The 19,336-nt window shown below is 39.8% G+C and overlaps 1 protein-coding gene across 3 annotated transcripts in view; it reads right to left on the minus strand.

Moving 5' to 3' along the window:
- The window catches only part of Adcy8 (adenylate cyclase 8), a 212,190-nt gene that overhangs the window by 54,270 nt on the left and 138,584 nt on the right, over positions 1 to 19,336 (minus strand). For 2 of the 3 annotated variants that reach the window (XM_032916091.1, XM_032916083.1), the window contains exon 8: positions 12,906 to 13,103. The exons of the other annotated variant lie outside the window; for it this stretch is intronic. In XM_032916091.1, coding sequence (XP_032771982.1) covers positions 12,906 to 13,103 — 198 coding nt within the window. The remainder of the gene's footprint in view (positions 1 to 12,905; positions 13,104 to 19,336) is intronic. 3 annotated transcript variants of the gene reach the window in all.

Here is a 19,336-nt window from a genome sequence, read left to right on the forward strand (position 1 = left end):
ACAATTCTTAGTGTATTTAATCCTTCGTTTTCACCATTATTACTACCAGCACCACCACCACGACTATCACCACTACCACTGGCGGCAGCAGCAGCAGCGGCAGCTCAGCCTGTTGAACTTATGATAGGTTACCACCTTCCTAATTCTAGGATCCTTTCTATAGCACACCTCACATATACTCAAATGTCTGCTGGGTGCCACTGGGTAGCCACCTCTGTTTTATCAGGGAAGCATATTTTCTGTCTTTATGACTATGCAGGGCATCCTATTTCACACTCTCTGTTTAATGCCTAAGTTTGAGCTTTTCCTTTTATGTAAGGTACCTTCCCATTCACTGTCCTTGTTTCACTGGGAGAATAATTCTCCCAAAGAGTCCTGGTGACTTCTCTCTTGATTATCTCTTACTGATGACACTTAAACAATTGCAAATCCATAATTGGTCCCAACTACAGTTGCTGGACGTTTGAGCTTGTTGTTTTCTCCCAAGAGCAATCTGGTAGAATCACATAGGGAGACTTACTTTCTCTCCAGGCACATCAGGTATGGAATAAAAACAATGTCTTTGAACCTCGCTTGTCTCTCCTGCCAAATGGGACATGTAAGGTCTGCAATGCTCAACCATCCTATTATTTTCATGTTTGAGTTTCAGTTCTTGCACAGTCACAAAAAGAAAAATCTGTACCATTGATGTCAATCAAACACAGAATACTGGGTTTCAGAATGAAATGCATTGTGGCTTTGAAACACAAGGAAAGAAGGCTTATGAAAAGAAAATTCCTAATTGGCTCAGGATGTTACAGTATCAAGACTGAGCACTGATTCACCGAACTTCATTTTGATTTGTGAGGGTCTGAATACTTCAGTGTATGGCTATGTCATGTGTGTTAAATGCTTCTGTTTTCCAGAATTATACATTCCGTGTTTCATCTTGGTTCTGTCTTCATCTGACCACACTAATATTTCTGTATTTCAGTTTGTGAACATGGAGTAATCCAGAGCACAACACCTTTGAACCTCAGCTTCTACACCTACTGGCTATGGAATTTGGGGCGTATCTACTCGGTTTTATATATCTCATTCTTGTAACATAGAAAATGAATGTCATAGGAGCCACTCACAAGGGTTTCTAGAAATTAAACTGAGTTCATATGTAGCAAGCATTCAAAGCAGTGTCTTGGGAAGGCAACATTCAAGAAAGATGAGTTGTACTTTGTTCATATCTGAAGATGTTAACCCTGAAGTCTACTGAAATGGTATCTGTAGAATTAGTCAGAGTCATGAGGGTCAATCAGTTGTATCCATCACAAGAAAAGTGAGAAATCCAAATGTCATTACATAGTCATGTGGAAGAAAAGCCCATTCCAGATTCTTCATCCACAGAAGGATGGTCAGTGAAGCTAGCTACAGATATGCTGGGTAGTGCCTCTTGTCTTCCCTGTCTCTGTCCTTGAGACAGTTCTGAAAAACCATTATTTAGTGAGGAAGAAGGAAAACATTCTACTTATCAGGATCCTTCATTCTCCAATACAAAAATAGGAGTGCTGACGATATTTTTACATCCCTACATGGTAAGGAGGGTGCTTCCAATAAAAATAACAGGGAAGTTGACTCTCCAAAGGTGAACTATGCACTTTGTGACTAGTTATGAAGAATATGATACTCTCATAAATGAGGTAGGTTATGTTTCTTGCCTTTGCTTTATTGTTACCAACATTTCTCAGTAATATTGCTGAGAAATAAGCATTATCTCTGCCCTAGACTTTTCTAATTATAGAATAAATGAACTTTTTCTTTGAAATTTCATTCCATCTTTAGATAAAACTAGTGTTAAAAAAGAGGATTTTTCTCATACATCTTTAATTATTCTAAATGAATACCTTGTTAAATCTAAAGAGATTCTTATTTGGAACAAACTGTGAGTCCTGTATATGAGAATCAAGTAACTTGACCTCTCCTACAGTTAGGCTTGTGCATCATATGTCATGGTGATGACCTAGAGCATACTTACATTACATTATTTATACAAATGTAATATACCACAAAAAACAAAACATGAATCTAATTTGTCATGAAATGTAGAAATTCTGGGGGAAATCACCATCCCTGACTTCAAGCAGTATTATAGGGCAATAGTGATAAAAACTGTATGGTATTGGTGCAGAGACAGGCAGGTAGATCAGTGGAATAGAATTGAAGACCCAGAAATGAACCCACACACCTATGGTCACTTGATCTTTGACAAAGGAGCTAAAGTCATCCAGTGGAAAAAAGATAGCATTTTCAACAAACGGTGCTGGTTCAACTGGAGGTCAACATGTAGAAGAATGCAGATTGATCCATGCTTATCACCCTGTACAAAGCTTAAGTCCAAGTGGATCAAGGACCTCCACACCAAACCAGACACACTCAAGCTAATAGAAGAAAAATTGGAGAAAAGCCTTGAGCACAAGGGCACTGGGGAAAATTTTCTGAACAAAACACTAATGGCTTATGCTCTAAGTTCAAGAATCAACAAATGGGACCTCATAAAACTGCAAAGCTTCTGTAAGGCAAAGGACACTGTCATTTGGACAAAATGGCAACCAACAGATTGGGAAAAGATCTTTACCAATCCTATGTTCGATAGAGGGCTAATATCCAAAATATACAAAGAACTCAAGAAGTTAGACTCCAGAGAATCAAATAACAGTATTAAAATATGGGTACAGAACTAAACAGAGAATTCTCAGCTGAGAAATAATGAATGGCCAAAAAGCACCTAAAGAAATGTTCAACATCTTTAGTCATCAGGGAAATGCAAATCAAAACAACCCTGAGATTCCACCTCACACCAGTCAGAATGGCTAAGACCAAAATCTCAGATGACAACAGATGCTGGCAAGGATTTGGAGAAAGAGGAACACTCCTCCATTGTTGGTGGGATGGTAGACTGGTACAACCATTCTGGAAATCAGTCTGGAGGTTCCTCAGAAAATTGGACATCAAACTACCTGAGGACCCAGCTATACCTCTCCTGGGCATATACCCAAAAGATGCTCCAACATACAACAAAAACACATGCTCCACTATGCTCATAGCAGTCTTATTTATAATAGTCAGAAGCTGGAAAGAACTCTGATGCCCTTCAATATAGGAATGGATACAGAAAATGTGGTACAGCTACACAATGGAGTACTACTGAGCAATGAAAAACAATGATTTCATGAAATTCATAGGCAAATGGATTGAACTAGAAAATATCATCCTGAGTGAGGTAAACCAATCACAAAAAAACACACATGGTATCCACTCACTGTTAAGTGGATATTAGCCCACAAGCTCAAATTACCCAAATACCACAGGCCACATGAAACTCAAGAAGAAGGGTGACCAAAGTGTGGAATTAAAAGGGGTAGCAAAAATATTCATAGGATGGGATAAGGAAACAAAGTTTGGAGCAGACACTGAAGGAATGGCCATTCAGATCCTGACCCACTTGGGGATACAGCCCACATATATACAGCCACCAAAACTAGATAATATTGATGAAGCCAAGAAGTGAATGCTGACAGGAGTCTGATATAGCTCTCTCTCCAGAGAGGCTCAGTCAGAGTGAGACAAATACAGAAGCGAATGTTAGCAGCAAACCAGTGAACTGAGAATGGGGGTCCCTGTTGGAGGAATTAGACAAAGGACTGAAGGAGCTGAAGGGACTTGCAACCCTATTAGAACAACAGTACCAACCAACCAGAGCTCCCAGGGACTAAACTACTACCCAAAGACTATACATGAACAGACCCATAACTCCAGTTGCATATATAGTAGAGGATGGCCTTTTTGGGCACCAATGGGAGGAGAAGCTCTTGGTCCTGCTAAGGCTGGACCCCTCAGTGTAGGGGAATGTCAGGACGGGGAGGCGGGAAGGGGGGTGTTTGGGGAGGGGGAACACCCTTATAGAAGAAGGGATGGGGGATGGGATATGGGGCTTATGGCTGGGAAACCAAGAAAGGGAATAACATTTGAAATGCAAATAAAAATATCCAATTAAAAAAACACAGCTGAAATGGCCCTTAAAATTATTTGATCACCTAGAGGCTGGTACAAATGGCAGTGTTTTGCAAGGCATGAAGAGTGTGGAGAATCCTATAAAGCTACATCTGAATAAGGGCTAGGTTTCTTTTCTGAGCCTCTTTGAAACTTGTCATTCATTCATGAAGAAGGAGACCTCAATACTCCTACTATTTTAAGACTTACAAAGACAAGATAAAGAAAAAATCTTTAGAGAAACCAGATGTTACGAGAGACCCATTCCTTCAAAATAACCTTCCAAATGAGATCAAGAGGGTGATGAAGATGTGTCTGATTTAGAAAAAAAAATATAGATAACATCTGAGACCATTGATTCAAGCTCCAAGTTCCAACCTGTAAACAAGGAATGGAACGATGCAAAAAATTCTGATCATCTCCAAGAAAGATGTGCATGCTGCTCATTACTTATTTTAGAGGCCAACATCAGAACCCACTAGTGAGTTATTCTGTTTTCAAGCCTTCTTGGTCAAATTTCTCCCTATTTCAGTCATGGTAACTTAAGAGTCCATAGTATGACAAAGCATTTGAAGTGTCTGATACCATTTTACTAAAATCTGTTAATCCTCCACATAAAATTTAAAGTTCACAGACACTTGAGAGAAATTTTGAACACATATAAAATATCAATTTTACTCAGAGAAAGTATTATCTAAAGAAGTTCTTGGGTGGCAAATAGTAGCTTTTATGTAGCAGGAAATAGTAACATTAAATGAATGTTTTGAAAGCTTTCAACTCAGACCTTGTTTCATGTCATGAAAACTACAATAGTCTTTATTAAATAGAAATGAGCAAGATCTAATAGCTAATTTATGTATAAAATGTGGTGCTCCCCTCAATTTAACTTCAAATGCCTTGAGTATTTTTAAGAGCTACCTTATCTTTTGTATGCTCTTTCAAACCATTCCTCTACGTAAGCAATTCTTGACTGTTAACCTTTTTTTCTGCCTTCTGAGTACAGAGATCAGGATTGTTTCTATTCCCACTGTCCTAGGAGGAAATGTATTCCATGAATTTATTTATTTACTTATTTGATGGACACATGTACCTACAGAGCTAACGTGATACAGCTGCCCTAGTGTTAGTTTGTTTTTCTCAGTGTTTTCCCGTGATGGCAAAAGCATATGGTGGGTTATTTGTATATGTGTGCACACATGTATCTATGTAGTAGGTAGGGAAAGGATCAAAGAAATGATTATGAGTTTACATTTTACTCTTTTCCTCCCTTCAAGATCTTTGCCACATGAATCGCTATATAATAACTTCCCTGTATCATATCCCTAGCTGCCAATATCACAGAAATATTCTAAACTGCATGAAAAGCAGGCACTATGAAATTGTAAGATTTTCTGCTGTATTAATGGTAGTCTGGGTTTAGGAGACAGACCGAAATAGATTTGAATCCCATCCATGCTGCCTTGGAAAGGGTACTTACATTCTCTGAGGCTCGCACCTGTCAAATGGTAAAGCTAGCACCTACACAAAGGGTGTTGTAACAATACATGAGGTAATAAGTATAAAATGCTTCGGACAGAGCCTGACATGATGCTGATAGATGAATAATTGCTTATTAGGCTGCTACTTTAGTAGCAGTTTGCTGCAACCTCTGAGGCACATAAACCTTCCGTGCATTTCCACTGCACAACAGCCTAGAAGCTCATGGGCACTTTTATCCCATTTTTTTTTAGGATGGGTAGGTCAGTGACTGGATGAAGATCACAAAAGAGCGTATAAATTCCATGAGAACAGAAGCTGTAACTTTCTGTCTTTCTCCAATGCTCAGAACATGGTGGTTAGTAGAACACAGACAAGCAGAACATGAACTGAACAGATCAAGTGCTCTGAGTTATGGCACTAGAAATAACAGGAGAAGCTAGAGAGACAATTCTTATGGGAACATGAAGAAACCCATTTGTGAAAGAGATCAAAACATGTGAATGGCTTGTTCTCGTAGGAAGAGACACAATACTGGGAGGTACTCAAAGGACGCCCTTAAATAAAGAGCCTATATTTCTCATTCTTAAGACACATCCTAGGAGACAAGGCAGCCAATGTTTCTGCTCCAGTGAGCTAGGTATACTGGGAGTATTTCACTTAATGAGTGACAAGTCTGCCAGATTAAATGGAAAGAGTTTGGAATCCTGGAACGTTAGGATACAGGACATATTAAGAGGACACCTTTTGCTGTTTTTGTTAAATAGTTTTTATACAAAGTTCTATAATTGTAAAGTTTGTTGTGAAGGTTTATCCTCTAGTATTATATTGGCATAAGAAAATTGTCTTATTTATCTAAATATATAGTGTATGATGTCAGTTACCTGCCCCCTGCCTAGCTTGATACAAGGCTACCTGGTTCAGTAGTTGGCCAAGAAGTCTGAGGATTATCCTTTCTCTGCTTTCGTCTCCCTGAAGGCCTGTGGTGGAGTTACAGATGCTTCCCTAAGTGTCTAGCTTTTATGTAGATTCCGGGGTCCCAAGCTCAGGGCATTCTTGCATTGCTAGATCTTTACCCTGTGAGTCATCTTTCCAGCCCTTAATTTTCATACTAACCCCTATGGGCAGGTGATCATAAACATGTCAGTGAGGTCAAATCCTTTGTCTTGTTTGACAAAAATTGGGCTCAAGTCATGTTTTCTCAGTGATTGGCTCTATGCTTTTTCTTATCCTTTTTTTTTAAAATGAAAACTAAACATGTTTGAACAAAAAAGGTTTTTTTGTATGAGTCCAGAAAAGTCTACTGGAGTGACTAGAGTCTATCAACCTGTCTGTCTGTCTCTGCTACTATAGAGTAATATGCAACTCTTTGTGACTGATTTTATTTCCTGAATTTGAATCCAGGTCTTTTTTCTCCTAATTCCACTGAAAGCCTTACAGAAGTTGTCTGAGTCCATATTGGCTCAGGTTGGCCTAGGGACCTTTTGATATGAGCTGTTCTTACTCATGCTCACTCAGCCAAATGACAATGAAATATGGCTGAAAATAAAAAAAAAAAAGAATTCTCCAAGAACGTGTCTCAAAATGCATATCCCCTTGAATAATTTTCATCTTAAGGGCCGTTGACTAGCAGGCCCATACAAGGTCACAAGGCAACTCTGCATCCTGCAGAATGAAGAGAATTTTACAGAAAGAGGCTTTCTTAAAGATAAGAAGTTTCAGAATCACACAGATGATGTCAGAGTTGGAAGAAAGAAGAAAATCTAATTTTCATTGAGATAATTTTATTTTAATGCCTCACCCACTAAAATACCACCATCAGAAGTCAAAATGTCTAACCTATTACAGGGTGTACAGTAACATACTCTTATTTTTACTCTACATTAAGAACTTTCCCCATTCTAAGGCAGTGCCAAGTAAGTGTCCATGCTATTCAATTCTCCAAAGGCTCTAAAGGGCTTATGTGGGTTTCTATGCCTGGGGACATCTGCCTGTAATTGGAATAATCTGCCACCTCTATCCTAAACTTACTCATAGTGAGTCTTGTCATAGTGGTGAATGGGGACCGGAAGCTGAGATATACTACCTTCCTAAGAACTCTAGAAACAGAAGGGAACAAAATGGGTGATCCCCAAAAGAGTAAGTTCCCCACTGGATAGCAAAGCCTCACAACTTCCAAAGCAAATGTGAGTGCCTTCATTGAAAGGAGTTATGACAAAGGGCATCACCCAAAGGCAACATCTGAGAACCAAAAGGAATATGGAAAGACCTTCATCCCAGTCACAATATGAAAAAAAAAAACCAATAAGGACATGTTTTCTTTCATAGACTTGATGATTTTGAAGAAGTATAGACATCCATCTTTAAAGATATCCCAAGGTATATATGAAATACTTTAAATGTACACCGTTTGATGTCTTTACTATCTCACCCTAAGCAAAGATTAAGCATGAATACGTTTAACAATTCGGATAGCTATGGAGACATAGTTGGAAACAGAGTAGTGACAACTGAAAATAAAATAATAAAATAATGGTTTAAAATCACAATTGGACATCATGCAGCTATTAACATTATTGTCTTAACTGAATAGCAACATGAAAAAAAAAAGACTCAAGCACGGCATGATTAAAACTGCTCCTAGTGTTGTACACAGAATAGTCTGCTTTACAAAAATCCTGCAAATAAGCACATGGGCAAACATTCCTTTAAGGCCATGGTGGCTGATGCTAGAATGTTAACATTTTGAATGATCAAGAAAGATTTTATTTTCTTTAATTCTTCATTTATTTAGTATAAAACATCGATACCGAAAATACATCACCATTAGTATTTGTGTGTGTGTGTGTGTGTGTGTGTGTGTGTGTGTGTGTGATATGTAAGTACACGAGTGTGGACATGCATGTGCCATGACACATGTGTGGAGGTCTGAGAACAACTGTGGTGGTAGTTCTCTTCCTCTGCCTTGTTTATACTGAATCTCATGTTGTATACCACACTAGCAAGGCCACAAAATTCTGGACATCTTCTGTCTCTGCCTTTCACTTCACTGTAGAACTGACCCATGTGTTTCGCTTAGCATGAGTTCTGTGGATCTGAACACAGATCCTTCTCCATGTAAAGCATTACCTACTGAGCCATCTTCCCAGGACAAATGTATTATTTTATGTGAGAAAAACCCAGTATCATGAATTTGTTGGCAAGTGAAAATGTTGAGAATCATGGATTGTAACCTGGCCAAGAAAAAGTCTTCTGTGCTTTGTCTTGTCACGGGAAATGCATCATGGATGAGCTACGAGAATGAAAACAATGGCTTTGGATAGAGCAAACGTGGATTGTGACTGGAAAACCAACATCATCAGGACACATTGGAGTCAAAGTATCTAGAGAAGGTGAAGACCTGCCCAAGCTACTGATTCCTCAGATGAGGAAACCAAGGAACAGAGAAGGCAAGGGTAGCATAGTCTTTTGTAGCCTAGTCTAAAGCATTACTGAGGTGGCAGCAGGAGAGGAGTTCCCCACAATGAATTCCCAAGTGGGGACCAAGGAGAACTTTAGTTTTCCCTCTTAAACATCTACTGAACAAGATCAGATCAAAGTCCACTCAGTTTTTTTTTAGTTTAACATTTGTGAAATGAGATTAGTAGTAGGAAGTGGGGCCATCTTCCTCTATCTTTGTACCCGAAGTCTTTCTCCATTTTCTTATTTGGTGTGTGTTTATGTGTTTCTGTGGTGTGTGTGCCTGTATGTTTGTGTGTAAATCAAAGGGCGATATTGGGTGCAGGGCTTCACTCTCCTTGTTTGAGAGTGTGTCTAGTCTCTTTGCCATTCCATACACCAGACTGTTGGCTTTAAAGTTTCCGTGGATGCTCTTACTTTGTGTATTTTCTTATTCTCTCAACAAGTAGTGTGCAATGCTACAAAGTACTTAAAGCCTGGTAGCTCATGACACTGTTGACAGACATGTCAGTTCTTTTAAGTTATGACCAAGCAATGTCTGAATGACAAGCCTGTGCATTCCAATGGAGCTGTCTGCTCTGTGATCATCTCTTAAAGGTGGGGAACTAATTCTCATTCCTGCTTCCTTCTGTTGCCTAAGCAGAGCGGAACCTTTCCTTTCATACAAAATTGCATCAATGTTTCCATTTCTGTTTTTCCTTTCAAAGAACATACTTTTATGATCAAAAGAGGTTTCGCAATCATAAATACTCTAGATATTTAGAAATGCTAAAACATGCACATTTTTACTTAAAATGTAAAGGTTTGGTAGTATGAGTATGAGCCTCTGGAATCAGGGCACCTTTTGCCCTCTTGGGAATCTTGAAACCTGGAGATTTTTCCAGGGAGGTGTGCGATTGTTTCTTCTAGCCACCAGGTGGCAGTATCAACCAGGACCACTTTAAATTCTGCTGGAGGTTTTTCATCCAGATTGAATTTGGGGGCAAACATGTATATGATTATTTGAAGTTTAGATCTTGAGACATTCTTTCCATTTATCTTCTCACTGACAGGATTAGACACGTGGTCTCACTGTGCTATGTATTGGGTGAATTTTATTTCCTGGTCATCATTACCCTGAGTGTGCAAACCCAGCTGTGTGTCTAGTATATATGTGTACATGTGCGTGTGTGTGTTGTGTATGCTTCTCATAAATTCCTAATATGGTGTAACTTTATATCTGAATGATACATAGAACGCAGAGTATCACTGGGCCGATGATTGGTCCCTGGAGTCAATAAAATATGGCTCTTGCCTTTGGACTTCTCTGACTGATGCTTAACCTCTTGAAGGGTCAGTGTTCCCTTTGCAAGTCTGAGAGCAAAGTTTTTTCTAAGGACACAATAAGCCCATACATCACACAAAAGTTATTCTCAGATTCTAACATCCCGTATTTTCAGAATCTCGCTTTTCTCTTGCTAAGGTTTTAGGACATTTTCCTGCCTAAATCCTTGTTTTTTGCCCCTTCCATCCAAAGTTTACAAAGAATGAGGATGGACGGGCTTTTCCTCTTCATAAACGCACCAGTAGGTGCAAGCCCTGGGGATCTGAGCAGAGGCTGAGATATGGACAAGCCCCCTGGCCTCTGGATCTTAGTGAGTCTCAACCTCAGTCCCCCAGGCTTCTGAGGTTTATCTCTGTCCCTTTGGATGACCTACAAGCTGAATCTTATGATAGCATCTGCTTTATTCTGTTGTTTAGTCACTTTATACTTTCCACTGTAGATACGTAATTGAAGCCACTCATTATATATCTCTGCTCAACACTAACTTACTCTCCAACGAGGATCTGAGAGTGAGAGACACTGAGGAATGTTTCTGGAACCCAAGGGTGGGTACTAAATGTCTCCTGAAGCATGCTGTTACAGTGCCCTCAACACTGAGAACCCCAGAGCACATGCTAGATGACACATGGCTGGATCGTCCACGGGCGAATCCCTGTGTACCAGAGTTCCACCCTCTAGCTGTTCTGGAAGAGCTTTCCCTGCGTAGGCAACTCAGACTCAAACATGCTTTACCTGACAAAGACCTGTTTTTGTTCTAGTATCAGGGAGTTGCAAATAAGATAGAGACACTGTTGACTAAAACATACTAGATAGTGCAGTCCACAGGAATTAGGGCGATAGTGAGGCAAGCGCACTTTTAGCAGGAACGAGTAAAGGGTTTTGTTCACTTCTGGGCTGAACTATGATGTCTATACAGGCTAACTGAGAAGATTCTCTGAAAAGCCCCTTTGCTCATTGTCCTTGTTCCTTTTGTAGAGTATCCAGGAGAGAAAATGATTTTAATTTTGGCCTGTAAGCCCTTAATTATATTATGAATAAGAAGATCATATCTGCTATTTTGGGGGGATGTTAAGCAAGGAAAATGTTTCTTTTCTGTTTGTTTAGTGCATAGACACAATGGAACCTGAATTGGGAATTGAAGGTGCAAGGTATTCATGTTCGAGTTGGCTGTCCGGAAATAATGGTCAGAGAAACTCATTGGGGATGGGGCAGGTACACCAGTTGTAACAGAGCATGTGCACACAGTTGTGAATTCCCCTAAGTGGGGAAAGCACAATCCTCTAGCCAGCTGAATAAACTCATAAATGAATTGTTAACTGGAACTTCATGATGCATAGTGGATCAGACTCCTGAAATTTGCCTGCAAATGGCCTGCTGTTCTTGCTGGAGGTCCTGCAGATGCACCCTGTGCTCAGCTAAGGAAGAACTGTCTGCAGCAAAGGGAGTGGTTCCCTTAAGCAATACACCCCACCTATCTTTGCTCCTCCCCAGTACACAGCTAGGATAGAAGAAGGAAATAGAGAATGTCACCAGCACAGTGCTGGCTTGCCATCATTTAAACAATTTACCTAAGCAAGGCATTGTCTTGGAGACTCTCATAATAACTTGTGTGATAGTTTATGATTGACAGGACACAGAATCATCTAGTAAAGGAACTTCTGAGCATGCCTGTGAAGGATTATCTACAAATCCTTTGGACACACATGGGGTTTTATTGATTAAGTTACTTGAGTAGGAAGAGTCGCCCTAACTGTAGATGGTAGCCCCATGGATCGGCTTCCTGAGCTAAATACAAAGGTGACAAGGAACCTGCCCTTAACATTTATTGCTCATTTCCTCCTGATTGTGAAGGTAATGTGACCAGCTGCTTCAAGCGCCCTGGTTTCCTTACCATGATGGACTGTACCTTGACCTGTGAGTCAAAAGAGATCCTCTCTATCTTCTGTGAATTGTCAATTATTTTTTCAAAATCACAAGAAACAAAAAGTAGCCAGACCACTTGTGGTGACTGGGACAAGTATATAGCAAAACCCCCTTTTACAGAAGGGGCTGCAGGCTCAGAGAAGTCATTTTTCTTGTGAGAGATCACACAGAAAGGAAGTAGCAAGGGAGGAGTTAAGCTTGACTCAGAATCTATAGTTTGCTATGAGATTTACGTAGACTCTGATCCAGCAGACAACTGAAAAATTGGGCACTTTTTAAAAATCTAAGTGATACAGGGCTCACTGCTTACATTTATGTCATGTTTTGAGAGACCACGCATGTTAAACTCTCAGGGTTACAATGGAAGGGAATGCAAAGACTTGGCAACACTGCTTGACTTTATAGTCTCAAAGGGGGAGAAACCGTTTTGATCCTTACTGAGTCAAGGCCTCTTTCTTCCTTTAGGCATCTGTCCCTTAGAGTGCAGAGAGGAGTCTCTCTTTATCCAATGAGCATCTCCCTTTCACAGCCTTCCGTTTACTCATTATTTCAAAGATAATAAGAGAAAAACCAATCAAACCAAACCAAAGGAAGAGCAGAGAAAGCAAGACCACAGCCCTTGCGCTCTCTAAGCCCACAAACATCGACAAGAATTTACTTCAGATAAAAAAAAAAAGCCACTGTGGAGACTCAGTTCTACCTTGTGCTCCAGGCTGGAGTCTTTAAACATCAGTGAGAATGGCTTGATATGCTCTCTTCTCAACTTATCGCCACTCCGCAAGTCGATGGTATGCTCTATTCTCTTGTTAATTTCCTCAGGCCCAGACTGGACATGCAAAGCTTGTGCGAGATGGTTTGGAAGCAGATTTATTGAATTTCTTGTTAGGGCAGCCAGAGTCTAGAGGGAAAGCACATGCAAATACAATAAACCTGCTAGTCCCCTTAGGATCCAAAAGAGATGCAAATTTTTTTTTTAGATCATGTTGCATTGCACAAAGTCACAGCAGTCCATGCAGTTGTATTCAGTGGAGCCTACCACACGTGATCAGTTAGCATTTGGTTCAGAGAAACACAACCTGGCAAAATATCACACAGAGAGGAGTCATTTCTTTCCTCTGTGTGGCTGAAGTCCTTTGGTTGAGGCATTTAGGGAGCTGTTGCCTGAGAAAAGTGAGTCACCACTGTTTCTCTAACCAGGCACATCCCAGGTATGAGAGAAAGAGAACCAAAGAAATAGCAGAAAGTCTGTGTATCCAAAAAGCCCATTGAAACGATCTCTTCTCACTGAGCAGATTCCACATTTTAATGAGGTTGTTCACCTAATGGTGATGAGAAGACTCAGTGTGCTTCCTGGTTGGCATTTTCCTTTTAAGCATCCCTCAAACACAGACAATGCTACGTGCCAGGCTCTGCTTCTCAGACTCGACAAACATTAATACAGTTTTTTACACATACAGAGTTTTTTCCCAACACAAACCATTATATATCTATATTTCCATATAGATATATGTATAATATTCTTTAGGCAAAAAGTGCGAGCAATTCCAGCATCTCGCTGTTTCCCAGGATTACACAGCATGAGGTGGAGGAAGATGTACCGTCATGACTGGTAATTGGACCTGGGAACGTGGATGCAGAGATTGCATTGGCTCATGAGGACATGTCAGAGATCTTGTCTCCTGGTGACTCAACCGCCACTGATAAAAATCAACTGGCTGGCTCTAGCCAAATGCAATACTCACTCACTCACAGCTCCAATTTAAGATGGCTTATTAAAGAAAACTAAAAGTTAAATCAAACAAAGCATGAGTTGGCCTAAAGGGTTAGAGGAGCAGAGGAATGCCATTCACCATCAAGGATTTCCCTGAGTGGAGAAAGGCTATGGTGTATCTGTGAGGAGTACTAATTCATAGTCTCTGTTTAGCTCTGCAAGCCTCTTAACTAGCTGTGCTTGGAACACAGGCTAGACTGATTGTAGATCATCTCAGGGAAGCACACAAAGGTTGATGGAGGATATCAAGATCCTTAGGCCCCCTATCTTTCATGAATCAATCACCTTAGAGAGACTTAATCAAGAGCTATAACCTTCTCAATTCTGAGACGAACCCACTGATTTTAGGCTCTGAACTGGAGTCATGGCTCTGGTCTTTTTGAAGTCATACATTCCTTTGAAAGAAGCAGAGACCAATGTTGCAGAACATTGAACAGCAGGGTCCAGAGGGCTCGATTTCCCAAGAACCAATGTGGTTATAGAGCCAAGGAAGCTGAAATGGTTGTCCCCCAGTGGATATCCTATTTGGTTTCATTGGCAAAAATTCTTTCCATGTAGATTGGACATTAACATTTTTCTGCCTTGGGAAGGAAGTGGAGGGGCACTCAGGTTGTCTCTGTCTGGATATTCGTTATGACTGAGGCAACTAGAATGCTCCTCAGACAAACTTACAGCTGGAGTCCCTCAGCTACAGTATATACATGAATTTGTAGTGATATATCTTCATTGCTGTAGATAATTTTAATTTTCTTATAGATTGACTTCTTTTAATTAAATCAAGCATATCTACTCTACTAACCCATCATTTCTGAAGCTCTAATACGCCAGGATTTGCAGGGCACACAAGTTTCAAAACATGTTTTGTTGAAAGATTTATTACAGTAGCAATATTGACCACAAGTGCAGCTTTAGGGCATGTGTACTCAATGGAAGATTAACATTGTATCAACTCAAAAAAGATATGCACCATTATTTCATAAAAAGAAGGGCTTTAACTTCTTTTCCCAACAAATGACAGTCTTGGAATCAAGGATAAGCCTTAGAGCATATTAAATCAATTAATTAACTGTTAACTGCTTTCTGGTGAGGCTAAGAATCAAACCAAACACTATGCACACATCAGGTGAATGCTCTGTTATTGAGCTACGTCCCAAGTGAACACAGGTGATTAGGTAAGTTTTATATTTTGCCTTTACTTCTTCTCAGGATGATAAGGGCTCATGAAAAATGTCATCAAGTCTTGGAAACTCGGGGTGAATTTTGTTGGTTGCTGATCAGAGGATTCTATGTCATTGACAACTTTTACAAGGCAGAGACCAGTGAAAATTTGCCTGTTCAGAGTCCCACTACGAGGTCCTGGCTGTCAATGTGTTTGTTCCCAATGAATGTAAAATCATTCTCATTCCTCTTTTCATTTATCGGAACTCTGGAGATATAGGGACTAGCTGGGAAGGAGGCACATCCACCTTCTGTCACAGTGTTGTGGTGGACACCCACAAGTAAATTTAGGCTGCATATAATGAAGAGAAGAACCAAATCCTCTCAAGAGGTGAAGCAAATTGAAAGAACAGACAAGACAATCATCCTATTTTTGTGTAACTCCTATGCATTAGATACATGACTTTTGGGGTGACTCTAGTTTGGGAGGATCTTTAATACCCTATACCAGAGAAGACTGGAATTTTGTCCTATGCTCATCTTAGTGGGCCGATGCTTGCAACACTAGCGGTCTAGATGCAATGTCTTCCAACACTAGCGGTCTAGATGCTTATGTCTTTACAGGGATTTATTTGTAAAAAGTCACTGGGAATGTCTGACACGAGTCATTTGTCTACACAGAGTCACACAAGAATGAGCTATTTTTAATAGCACAACATTTTTTTTCTTTATAAGTCCCCTCACTATAAGAGCTAGTTTGAGGTGAGGTCAAAACAGAGCTGGATTTTCCAAATTATTCCAGTTTTAAATTGACCTCCAAATTGTGAATACAGAGTAAAAAACACAAGTGGAGGAAATATTATCAGCACATTTGATTATGAGATGCACATACGTAATTGAACATATATTCAAATACACTTTTAATATAGATGTATATATTATTTAACATTCAATGAGACTATGTATTTTTATTTTTTAGCTGGCGTTTCTAGACATTTGCAAACTCAGGATAAAGTAGTAACATATTTCACACTAATCAGATATCGTCTTGCTGTTATAAATAGATGATGGTATAAATAAATGATGCTGTTCACCTTATCTGGTGCTTTAGATATCAATGAGGTCAGAACAGCAGTAGAAATGTCTGTTATTGCTTGGGCTAAACTCTTAGGTCAGACTTTCATTGCAAAGCAGATGCTGTTATTCCTAGAATTATTCTTGTTGATATCTGTACTCTCTTCAGGTGTTTCTGAAATTACTCTCTTCCCCATAGTCACAGCCTCTGTAACTTAAATTTGCAGCAGCTGGGGATACCTGTACAGGACGCATCAGCAACCAGATATAGACTGAAGAAGGGTTAAGGGGTCACCATTGCCCTCTGCTGAACTCTTTGTACTGATTCAGGAGAGGAGGAGTCACTGCCCTCAGAATAACCACTCGTGTCCCCAACAGAGTCCAATGAGCAATTCTAATCCTACACTTACACAGATAACACAGGTTAAACTAAACAGGGCACACAACACACCAAGAGTTCTAAATCCAAATCCAGGCCAGAGGCTGGTAGGGAGGAGGGGAATTGATAGAAGCATAAAGGAGGCTCAAAGTGAGGGGAGTAAATGTAAGCACACCCTTCCTTCATGGCACTCATACAGATTCTGCCAGTCAGTTTACTCAGCCTCATGACTAAATCCTTCCCATTCAGTCTTTCCCAATGTGTGCCAAGAAGCACAAACATGACAGCGTTCTCTATGATGCTGCAGTTTTGTGGACCAGTCAGGCAGGAAATGTGAATTTAATGTTTGCTTCCTGTTGGCTCCTTTACTAGTTGCACTTAAGACAGGAAACTTGGCATTTGTAATTGTCATTGTTGTTTCTTTTAACCTGTGACAATGCCTTACATTTTATAGAAAGCACATGCTTTCTGAACATACGCATTCTTATATCCACTTACTGAGATTTCACAATATATATGGCTGAGGCAAAGGCATGGATAAGATCTACAGACAAGACCTTTTGCCTCTGCACTGTCCAAAAGTTTTAAGCCAAACTTCTACTTGAATTTTTTCAATGTGTTCCATGGGATGCTAATCCGGAAACAGTGGTCAGAGTCCCTCACTTGTTTTATTCCCATCTTCTACTTGACTGGATCAGTTTCTGAATAAGACCTATTTGCCCTCATCCGTACGACCCCCTCCAGAATGCTGGATTACCTTCTTCAGGAGAATGGCCACCATTTGCTTTAATTTTCCCAGGTGTTCCCTGGTTTCCAGCTTTTCTAGTCTGTTCATGCCATATGTAAACTCTTTGATGGATTGCAGACTCCATCCTAATGGACTATGACCTGTACTGGAGTCGAGACACCTGACAAAACCTAATCTCTTCAACAGTTACTCAGTCCATTTTGTCTCAAGCACCAGAGCGCCTGGCTCCTGGGCATCTCTCTGTCTTCTCCTTTCAAAAGGAAGTCAGACAAAGTATCCTCTGCGGAGCCTATCTTGAGCCTACATTGTCCTTAGCAGTTTAATTAATTTCTTGAACCCATGTGTGCTTATTCATTAATCTCTGATCTCCTTGAAATCGGACACAGTGCCTCATCTATGACGATGTTTCCAGCACCTGATGTGTTCATTTTTTTAAAAAAATAAACACATTTTGATCATCCGTCTTGAGTTTCATTTGTTCTAGGCAACTAGGGTAATTCAAGCATTTGGGTTAATAGCCACTTATCAGTGAGTGCATACCATGTATGTCTTTCTGTGATTGGGAGGGCGGCAATGGGGGAGGGGGGGAGGGAACACCCATAAGGAAGGGGGAGGAAGGATGTTTGCCCGGAAACCGAAAGGGAATAACACTCGAAATGTACATAAGAAATACTCAAGTTAATAAAAAAAAAAAAAAAAGATTAAAAAAAAAAAAAAAAAAAAAAAAAAAAAAATAAACACATATTTAAGGAACAACTGATTGGATGGATGTAAGGTTGCCTACTCTTCTCCAGAAGAGCATTGCTGGTCTTATTATCAAATGTCCTGTTATTTCCCATTTTCCCCTACCCATATAAATAGATCCTTTATTCCAGATTTAAGAAACAATATCTTATAAGCTTTATTTCTAGTTCTTGATTATCAGATCAACATAAAATAAAAGACACAGCCCAGACAGGTGACATTCAGCCAAGAACAAGAGCCTTTAACGGTATCCTCATGGTGCATCTCAGTATGAGGTTTCCTTTGCACTGGGGAATACAGAAAGCGATTTCGCCATTACACCTTCCAGTGCTACGCTAGAGCATCAGAGCCCTGTCATCAGAAAGTGATAGCTTTGAATCTTCTCTGGAACTTCTCTCTTCTAGACTTACTTTCTTTTCACGAAAACTTTCTTTTCTTGACTAACTGTGGTAGCTTTGGTATCCAACTACAAGCAATTGTGACTTAAAGAAGCTCACTGCTGCTTTAGAAGGATTTGTGAAGGATGACAGGTTCAGCAAACCTAGGCTTCCCCGCCTAACTGAGCAGGCTGCATTTCTTAAAGATGGCTCATTTCCAGTTTCAGACTTGAGTCTGCACTGAGAAGTAGGAGGATCAAAGTCCCCTTTCATTGACTTTTAGATCACCCTCCCATCACTTCTGGGACAGCTTTGCCTGGCCTTGAGCATCCACCACTGTACTTGCCTGCTGCCCATATGGCTAGCACTGTGGGAAAGATATCGCCTTTCAGATTCTTATGTAGCATTCTTGCTCCTCAAGGACATAAGAATAATACTTGGACTGGATGAGAATGCCCGACGTACATACAGTAATGAAATTTGTTTACTATACTGTTTGTTAAAATACAATCATCATAAGAATAAAATTCAATCATCATAAGAGGAAGCTGTTCTTTTTAAAAATTAATTTTAATTTTTTACTAAATTATAATCTGCTGTTATATATCATAGGGCATAGAGTGGTGTTATATTCATATGGTGGGGTGAGTGAATCATGCTAATTTGAATATTCACCATCTTAAATAATTATCTTTTATTCTTTTAAGAAAGCTCTTTCTTAGGATAGCTCCAACACTGTGGATTTGAGAGTTCATGGAGACTATTGTCATGTTTAGAAAAGACAGAATTATGTTTTCTCCAAGTCTAGAGGTGAGGGGCATATATTTCTTTAAATATGCGTTGAAGTTACTTTTTCTTCCAGAAGGCACAAAGTGGCCTT

This window comes from Rattus rattus, chromosome 1, assembly GCF_011064425.1.
Source record: "Rattus rattus isolate New Zealand chromosome 1, Rrattus_CSIRO_v1, whole genome shotgun sequence".
Taxonomy (NCBI): Eukaryota; Metazoa; Chordata; class Mammalia; order Rodentia; family Muridae; genus Rattus; species Rattus rattus.